The sequence below is a fragment of the Fopius arisanus genome, unplaced genomic scaffold (genome assembly GCF_000806365.1).
Source record: "Fopius arisanus strain USDA-PBARC FA_bdor unplaced genomic scaffold, ASM80636v1 scaffold00027, whole genome shotgun sequence".
NCBI lineage: Eukaryota > Metazoa > Arthropoda > Insecta > Hymenoptera > Braconidae > Fopius > Fopius arisanus.
The window spans coordinates 830,115-840,293 of NW_011887766.1; the positions used below are offsets into that span (position 1 = coordinate 830,115).

The 10,179-nt window shown below is 37.4% G+C and overlaps 2 protein-coding genes across 2 annotated transcripts; one reads left to right on the top strand and one right to left on the bottom strand.

Annotated features, from left to right (window-relative positions):
• The first annotated feature begins 31 nt into the window (after nt 1–31).
• On the top strand, nt 32–2,892 carry sau (Golgi phosphoprotein 3 homolog sauron). The gene is made up of 5 exons (XM_011302401.1): nt 32–494; nt 625–871; nt 959–1,134; nt 1,820–2,098; nt 2,175–2,892. The coding sequence occupies exons 1-4, from the start codon at nt 243–245 to the stop codon at nt 2,066–2,068; spliced, it is 924 nt and encodes a 307-aa protein (XP_011300703.1). The 5' UTR covers nt 32–242; the 3' UTR covers nt 2,069–2,098; nt 2,175–2,892.
• Nucleotides 2,876–6,142, bottom strand: LOC105265096 (UPF0364 protein C6orf211 homolog). The gene is made up of 6 exons (XM_011302400.1): nt 5,825–6,142; nt 5,601–5,706; nt 5,283–5,530; nt 4,838–5,023; nt 4,372–4,780; nt 2,876–4,034 (listed from the first exon to the last, which is right to left on the bottom strand). Exons 1-6 carry the CDS (start codon nt 6,013–6,015, stop codon nt 3,687–3,689), a joined length of 1,488 nt encoding a protein of 495 aa, XP_011300702.1. The 5' UTR covers nt 6,016–6,142; the 3' UTR covers nt 2,876–3,686.
• Between the last annotated feature and the right edge of the window lie 4,037 nt (nt 6,143–10,179).

A 10,179-nucleotide genomic window follows, 5' to 3' on the forward strand; every position in this document is an offset into this window, starting at 1 on the left:
GACTGCGGAAATGACAAATGCGCTTGCGCAGTGAATTGTACGGTGTGGCCATCTTGAAAAAAGATATGTCGTATTGGGGTAAACGTCAACAGTACCGTGTTTATTCAACGTTATACGTACCGACTTGGTGGTAACAAAAATACCCCAAAACCGCAAACGCCAACTCGACTTAACTTGATCACACTTTTCACATTTTTCGTTAACCGGTGTAATAAATATATTAAGTTATTGAAAGAGAAAGGATGAATCGAAGTGACGGATTGGTGCAAAGGCGTAGAGTTGTTAACAGCAATAGTGGAAATGGATTGGGACAGGAAGGTGGAACACCTGATCAGAGTGGCTACAATGATCAATCACCGGGATACGGTGGTGACAATGATAGTAATTCGTTGAAGGATCTCAATTCAAATCCAACAGTCGATGAGGATTCTGACAAAGAAACACGATTGACACTTATGGAGGAGGTACTTCTGCTTGGTCTCAAAGATAAAGAGGTGAGTGGCTACTGACACATATTAGCGATGATGATTCTTCTCGGTTTCATCGGGTCCATTTTATTCGCCCAACATTTTCATCATCGGCATGAAAGATTGAATTTGGATTGCATTTATTTTATCTCAAAAGGGCTACACATCGTTCTGGAATGACTGCATAAGTTCAGGCCTCAGGGGCTGTATTCTGGCTGAGCTCGGGCTGAGGGGAAGAGTTGAGCTAGAAAAAGCTGGTATGCGTAAGAGGGGCCTCCTTTCACGCAAATTATTGGTCAAGAGTGATGCACCAACTGGCGATGTTCTTCTCGATGAAGCACTCAAACACCTGAAGGAATACGATCCACCAGAGCCTGTTCAAAGTTGGATCGAGTATCTCAGTGGTCTGTACACTTGGCAACTTGATATTATATCACCAATTCTGCCACTCTGGGTTTTGTGATTTTTTTCGGGGATTCATTGGGTTACAGGGGAGACATGGAATCCACTGAAGCTTCGGTACCAGTTGAAAAATGTTAGGGAGAGATTAGCTAAGAATTTAGTGGAGAAGGGAGTTCTCACGACTGAAAAACAGAACTTCCTGCTGTTTGATATGACCACACATCCGTTGACAGATAATTTGGCGAAGACGCGTCTCGTTAAAAAGGTATCTTCATGTTGGTTTCACTGCTCGTTTAATTTCAGGTTTAGATTTTTTCGAGTTGATTCGTGTGTAGACATTCAATTGTAGGCAGAGAGGACATCTCACTATCTTATCTACCTAATTCGAGTATTGTTGTGCTCCATATTTGAATAGTCGAGTTCCTGTTGATAATGATATAAAATACGTTCTTGTATTTTGTCGAGCACATCGAGTAAATAACACTTTACTACTCTCGGTGTGGCAAATATGTGCATCTATTATCATTGGAAACTGCAACGAATTGAGTGCCGAGTATTTGTGTGGCCGTAAGCCTGTGAAGGAAGTCACTTGACTCAATTCGAGTACCCTCAAAGAATTATACCAGTCACCTAATATTCGAAATGTATATTTGAATTGAGGAGGAGGACGTATATTTCCATTCGTACATTCAGTTATAATTACTCTCCTCTTTCGCCATTGCTGACACATCAAATTAATTATTGTTTTTGTTCAATTTGATAAAGATTTTTTTAGAGTTTACTGTCTTCCAAGTAATTTTGTTATCTCTCTTGGAGAGATTCTCTAAGTGATTCTTCTTCAAATTTATTAGTAAACGAGAAAAACTCCATACGTGATGTATCAGAAATTATAACTATTGGCGATAAAAGAGGAGTCGCGTAATCTTCTAAACATGAGGATTTTTTTTTAGATACAAGAGGCAGTTTTATGTCGTTGGGTTAACGATGCTGGTCGCATGGACAGAAGGACACTAGCACTTGTTATTTTAGCATATGCGGCTGATGTGTTAGAAAATGCATTTGCACCGCTCTCAGACGACGATTACGAGGTGGCGATGCGTCGAGTGAGGACATTGCTGGATCTGGACTTTGAAGCTGAAGCTACCAAGCCAAATGCCAATCCCGTCTTATGGGCTGTCTTTGCTGCATTCAATAAGTAGCAATGGGAAGACACAAAGAGTGACAGCGAGGTAACTATGAAGCTCGAGTGAAACAGAGAAAATTCTGATCTTCAGTTTGTACAACTGTCCTTCATTTTTTTTCCAGCGTGTCAGTTTACGTGTACAATCGTCCATTAATATCATATCCCAGACCAAGTCGTTGATGTTCTGATGTAACAGATCTCAACGGAATTCTTTTAACATTACAATGTGCCATTACAATTGTGGAAACATGAATTGTGCTAGAATATTAATCATTCCCATGCATTCGAATAAACATTTGTATGAGTTTCGATAGAATTCCATTGGGTGGAGGTAAAGGATTTGATGATTAGAGAAAAAAAATCGACTGATTCACCTTTATCTTTTCACTACAGAATTCTTCACGCCGAAATTTGATTATTATTTTCACATCATTTTATTCAAAGGCATCAAAATTGTGATTATCCCACCCAATGCCAAATTAAATTCGAAATGATTGAGGTCTACTTCTACTTGGTAATTAATTCCGCCAGTTCTGTATCTTTGATATTCTCATCAGTGCTGATCTGACGAAATGACTATGATGGTTCAAAAGGGGTATGCTAACGGAGTGGTTGTAATCCTACAATATATAACGTATTAACGTTTAACATTTCATCGAGGCTTTGTACGTCGTTACATGCCATGATTTCTTCGTATATTGTAGGTTAAACGTAAGGCTGATAACACTTCAGAAAAAAACGTTTCCAGTTTCGATTTCCTCTGTGTGACTATGTGAGTGATTATTAATGGTGTCTATTTCCAGGTTATCGCTCTGATTGATTATCATTCCAGTAAATTAAGAGATGGATAATATTATGCGCAATAAATGGAGAATCTTTGGTGCATTATTTTAGATCTTGCTCTTTAATTCGAAATACAGCATCCATTAATAATCATATTGTCACTTTGGCACACATGATTTAATTTAATGAATACCAATCTAATGATATAATAATCATAGACAGAGTCGTGAACATGATTCATGATAGTGTGAGTAATGAAAATCTATTATCCCTCGTTGAGGATCGAACGAAGATTCATGATGTTTATGAATTTTGTTGTATAAAGGTATGTGACGTGGATGATTTTGAATTCGAGTAAACGGAACCATTGAATTCACGAATTTAATAATTGAGAATTACAATATTTTACATTTTACTGTTTTCTCGGTTTTTATTTCAATTGATTTATTATTTTGTTGGACCACCATTTGAGAATTCTTGTCGAAAAGTGTGAGAAATGTTTTCTGATTATTTTTGAAGTATGAAAAATATAGATGATTGTACAGTCATAGAGAAAAAATATTATCGTATATTTACATTGAAATAGTTACTTAATATGAATCATCACTAGAAATTGTATTATGATTAAGTGAGATGAAATAAATGCTATTAATTAAATAAAAATGGTGAATAGTGATGAGCATGCACGTGACCTAACGGGAGTTTATTGTACAAATTATTTGCCAAAAATGTATGGTTTGCAGGCTACAAATCTGCATTGTAAGATTGGATAATTGCTGAAAATTATTGGAATTAGTGATTCGATAGTAATTCAGAAGACATTGAGCTGGATTTGCTGGCTGCTTTGGCATTTAATCCACTTGAGCATCGATTGATGCATGAATCACGCCGTATTGACCACTTACTAACCAGTCATTACCTCCATGTTGGCTACACAAGTCATCTGCTTTCCCGGGCAATAAACCCACACATACATCGGCTTTCAAGGTTCTTAGAGTGACCAAATTACTCGGTCTGAATCCCCTGAGTGCGGTCACCAGATCTGTTGTATGTTCCCAGTTTATATCTCCCATGAGTTTTCTATAATTTAAATCACCCTTGAAGATTATTAGTTTCGCTTCAGATAGTTTTGAATATAAATCGGGTGCCTTAATCTTCATTTGTGAGAAATCGTAGGGAGATGTCCAGAACGGTTCATCCTAAAAAAATAAACATTCATTTAAAAGACAACGAAGAGATAGAGAGGAACACATATTCCAAACGAGGTACACATATTCTTCAGTCGAGTCTTTCTTAGGACATCTCTTGCAGAGTGAAACTGATTGCAAAAAAAAATCGCACTGTCTTCATACTAATTTCGTTATCTTCCTTAGAGGCAGACGTACTTCTCGAAAAATGAGCTATTAGCTAATTCAATTTCTGGAAATTTATGTGGTAATTTCGTATCAATAGAATAGAAATGCGTGTTTTACACAATAAGAATTCCATCGCTACAAAATAATACATATTCGACCCAGAATAATTCAAAATAATTACCTCGATAGTCCAGGTGCCACTATCGAAATAATCTCCACAGATCTTTCCGAATTCTTGAAGTTTGGAATTTGTTGAATTTTTCATGGATTCAATCGTCCATCGACAATCCTTCGCTGTTACATCGCTTATGTACCAGGGATGATTCTTCACGTAGAATCGAATTTTAGTAGCGAGTTTATGACGTGTCACAAATAAAGCAAGAGACAGGTCGGTGAATAATTCATATCCAGCATTATCTAGTACCACATCGATAATTACATCCCTGCCGGTGGCCGCCTTAGTAAGCAGATCCCAGACGGACGAGGTATTGTCAATTAATAGATTGGGGTCAATCATCGACAATCTGTCCATTGGTGCACAATGTTGAGAGGCATTAACTGCGACGCCACCACTGTGTGACAGGTCACATCTGAAATTATTCCCTACTGCAACCTGTCTTTTCAAATGGGAATTGCGATTATCTCACCTATTACCCCAGAGATTCAACTTCATCAATGCTATAAAATCTTCTTTGTTTGCACTACTGATGTGATTGTCAGTTTTATTTGCGAGGTCCAGTGTATATTTAGCGAGCGCTGATATCGAGTTCAATGCACTGGTAAATGCGTACTCCTTTTGCTCCTCGAAACAATCCAGTGATGATAAATTTTGCCTGTAATTTATTCGATCAAATAATCAATGATAGGAAAAATAACAAAGTTGAGCTAATAATTAATTCGGAAATCAGGTGCCGCAATATATTCGGATCGCGATTCGATCGATTTTAATTCATCATTAGCGTAATTGTGATTCCTTTGGCACCAAAATTTTATTTTCAACCTGTTTAAAAAAAGTTTAAAAATCAGATGCTTATATCGTAATAGTTACAAAAAATCATAATCATTGTTTCGCGATAGAACAAATAACCTTACGTCAATGCGTAAATCTGCCGTAATCTTCTATACATGTATGTCTCGCAGAGTAGCCAATCGGTCTCAAACCACGTAACTGGTGACGAATCGTTAATTGCCTTATCACGAATGCGATCATTCCAGAGTCTTGCATCTCCGTCTTTCTCGCTGTCCGATAAAATTAACAGTTGCAATGGTTTATTGGTCATTAATTCACTCCTCAATTGGCTGATATTCCCCATGACTTGTTTCAATTCCGCAGACGCTTCCTTCGAACGTTTTTCAATTACAATAATTAAAAAATCCAAAACCCCAGCAATTCTCTATTAACTCTCTCACCTCTCCGTACTTGTTGATGATTGATTCCTTATTTCTGCTCATTGTGTCTATAACTTTAGTTAATATCACTGGAGCTCTATCCTTCATGGTTTTATACCCAAAGCTCCTGGAAAAATGACATAAAAAATTTAATGCGGTAGTAGATAATCCCCCGAGTGGTCAGACGACGTCAAGGTTAGAAACGAAAAGAGGAAGAGGTGTAGAACTTAGCATCTGCTCATTACTTGCGATATTTTCCCGAGAGTCTGGCCCCAACAGGTGTCTCGATGTCTAGGAGACCTTGGATGTCAGCTGATGAATTTACAACAGTCATTTTTGATTTGAATTTGCTAGTTTTACACGAATCAGTGATGATACATGCGACTAGGAGGGTGATTACTACAAATTGAGATACTCTGAGGACACTGTACGTCATTGCTGATATGCTCACAACCCAAATACCAGATTCAGCGACGAGAACTGAATACCGTCAATTATGCTCAAAGTGGCACGCATTTCCCTCGATTACTATTTTTATTTTTCTTCTCGATCGAGCGAAAGGATTTTTTCTCATTCCAAGGCCGTATTCATGTTATTTCTTCCTAAAAACAAGGCTTGGGTTTATCGTTCGAAGATACGGCCCTGAAGAGGATAGCGCAGGCGCCACGTAGGGATGGGATTAGATTTTCGGTTGTCTAGTACAGGCATGGGCAACCACCAGGTAGCTCGGAGTAGAGTCATAAACTCGAATTCGAAATCCAATAAAGTTTATAACCATGTCAATTATAAGGGTCCTAGTAAAATCATAGTGGGGAGTCTAGTGGCGGGCCTCACAGTTACAATATTGAAGAACGTCCCATGAAGCGTCTGCCAAATAGTAAAGTCAGAAGAATAGCCGCCACGATTAAGAAAAAAAAATTAAAAAATCCAAACGGGGACAAAAATGTTTTCTGAATAGGAATTATGTGTGGATTCGTTGAAATTCTTAGACATGTTCTGTTGAAACCTGAATTGAATTTGGAAGAAGAAAATGATTGATTTTGTCATCTATGTGAATGAATTAAATTCTGCGAAGTTAGTTCTTTTTTTTAAATATAATTTTTGCTCACTCTTGGCCAGCAGTTTTCGATGCTGTTCAATGGAAATCATTGAACGGTGCTGAAGGGCAATATTAATTATAAAATAATATAATATATAAAAACAGGGATCTGCCAAGTTTATTAAAAAATAATTTTAAAAATACCTACCAAACCCTCTACTGGATTGAGTGAAAGCTATAAGCAATGCTACGTTGTCCTTTTATTATTTTTTAGTAAACTTAGCAGATCCTTTTAATTGATATCGGTCTTTAGCATCCTTCAATTATTTTTACTCTATTTTTTCACTATTTTATTTCAAATTTTAGTGCATTTTAGACTAAAAAGATGAAATTTAAACAAAATTGCGGAAGGACTGGAAGATGACTTTCTCAAATTTGTTCGTCGCCTCTGAAATTAAACAGGTTTTTTCTTGACATTTGATTAGTAACGACAGCTTTCAAGTTTTTAAGCTTTCAAATTCCAGTAACTAGACTAGGGTCCGGCAACCTGGGCTCATCGGGTTCACGCGGCTCCCGAGCTTCGTTAGTGAAAGCTTGGAGAGGGGCCTCATCCACTTAGAGAAACTGCCTCCTCTAATTCGATTTTTCTCTCTCCGTGAGTCTCGGTTCGACCGATGACGGCAGAGGGCGACTGTCCGATCGAGTAGTAATTTTCAATTTTTCATAAATTTGAATTATAAATATCCACTTGTCACTGGAAACAGACAGCAATATTAGGCGAATTTTTTTTTAATGCTTTCATGATGAAAAGTCACCCTTGACAATTATTTTGTGTTTAGATGATATTTTCCGGAATTCATTAAATAAAATACAATATTTGTCGACAATTCTGATTGAGCAATAACTTTATTCAGTCATGTGAAGCAAATGATTCGTAGATAAATAGTCATCGTTGAAAGAGGCTGCTTTATTTTCATTAACAAAATTAAATTACTAATTTTTTACTTTATTTAGCTATCGGAGCATCTGAAATATACATCTGCATTTTTCAAATGAAAATCCAGAATCCAACACTTTCAGTTTTTGATATATTGGAATAAAATGTCATATTCGAACGGAGTTTGGAAGGATGAACAATATTCGGGCGATTTCAAAAGCAAATTTATTTTCTCATGTTATGAATAAAAAAATTCATTTCTCACTTGGACGTTGCAAGATTAGCAAAATTCAAAATGTAATATGAAAATCTGCAATGGGATTTCCAGGAGTATATTCCTAAGTCGACAGTGGCAACTTTTCACTTTTCAAATTTAGAGTTTCCATATTTGAAAAGAAAATAATAATTACCGACTACGATTCTGTAAATACATTTTAGGAGGAAATTTTTCGGAAAAGACCCAGAAGAAACACACAACCTCCACGGGCCAGGGAGGACACAGAATATACACATCTACCTTCCGACCCCGGAAGCGAATCTGGAAACATATTCGACCCTACCCAAGAACCCATACACATGCCAGCTGGAGACCTTGACGTAGCACCAAGATCAGCTGATGCAGACAATGACCTCGGCCAGAACAATGAGCAACGGATTAACGTTAACGTGAACGCATCGGAGCCACCAGCAAGCGCCGATAACAGCGAGGAAGAAAGCCCCCTTTCACTCAACGACGACTTATCGGAGTATCAATTTTCCGCAGAAGAAGAGGATGAAAATATGTAATACTCTCGAATTCACGTGACAGAGGTCAGAGAAAATTTCGAATTTTCGCAAGTTGGAAATGGAAAATTTGCCTTTTTCATTCCCATCACGTTTTTATATACTTTGAAAACTATCGTTGCAAATGACATGTCAAGAAAAAGCTTGATCAATATCAGAGGCGACGAACAGATTTGACAACGTCATGTTCCAGTGCTTCTGCAATCATTTATTCAAGAAATAGAATTGATTAACACTGATGGACTATCTATAGAATGTTATCTTTAATTTAAATTTCATATTTTTAGCCTAAAATGCACTAAAATTTGAAATAAAATAATGGAAAAATGAAGGAAAAATTTTGGAAGGCACTAAAGACCGATATCAATTGAAGGGCTCGGCCAAGTTTACTAAAAAATAATAAAAGGAGAATGTAGCGTTGCTTATAACTTTCAGTCAATCCAGTAGAGGGTTTGGTAGGTATTTGAAAAATTATTTTTCAATAAACTTGACATGTCCCTTTCAATTAATATTGCCCTTCGGCACCGTTCAGTGACTTCTACTGAACAGCATTGAAAAATGCTGGCCAAGAGTGGACAAAAATATATTTAAAAAGAAGAACTAACTTCGCAGAATTTAATTAATTCACATAGATGACAAAATCAATCATTTTCTTCTTCCAAATTGAATTTAGGTTTCAACAGAACATGCCTATGATTTTTAACGAATCCACACATGATCCGCTTCAAAAATATTTTTGTCCAGGTTTGGATTTTTTAATTTTTTTTTATTAGTCGTGGCGGCTATATTTCTCATTTCCCTATTTGGCAGACGCTTCATGGGATGTTCCTCGATACTGTAACTGTGAAGCCCCCTACTAGGCTCCTCACTATGATCGTACTAGGACCCTTATAATTGGCACGGTTCTAAACTTTATTGGACTTCTAATTCGAGTTTATGACTTTGCTCCGAGCTACCTGGTGGTTGCCTATGCCTGAGCTAGACCAGGGCTGGGCAAACTCTGCTCTGAGAGCAAGTCGGGCTTCCGACCTCTATTAGTGCGTAACAAAGGGTAGACGAAAGCCCATTGTATCGGGTGATGGGCCTTTATGACCCAGGTCGTAAAGGCCCTTCTCCTCCGCTGAGATCAACCGAAGTGGGGGTGACGCTTAAGAAAAGGAAAAGAGGAGAAATGAGACTCAAGTAAAGGAAAAGCAGAGAAATAAGTCGATGAGAAAAATTTCAATTTTTTTTTCATGTGTGCATTAAAAAATAATCAAATGCGCGACAAGCTTTACCCTTCCGGGGGATAAATTCTTGCCAGATGCTTCATGGGATACTCCCCACCTTAGTACCTATGAAGCCCCCACTACTGCCTCCACTATGCTAGTACTAATACCCTTATTATTGAAATGGTTGTAAACTTTATTGGATTTCGAATTCGACTTTATTCCTCTGCTCCGAGCTACCTGGAGATTGCCCATGTCTGAACTAGACAATGGCATGGGCAAAGTGCGCTCAATGGGCTCACCTAGCTCCCAACCCCAATTAGGCCAATGGCTATCAAAGAATGGCTCCTATTGTATTGTATTGCAAGTAGTCCGAGGGGCGAGACCACGAGACTTGGGTCAGAGTGGGGGTATCGTTACGTCAGTCAACGTGCCAAAATTTGAATTTTTGAACGAATAATATGAATATATTTTTTGCTGCATTTGGCATTGTTAAAAAATATCAATTAATCTTTTTTTTTTCTATAACAACTTCCGCATAAAATTCCAGTGAATAAATCACTTGGAATTGACTATTTTGACAGCAAATGAATTGAAAAACACTGGTGAAAAGATTTTCTAATTTTTATTAAT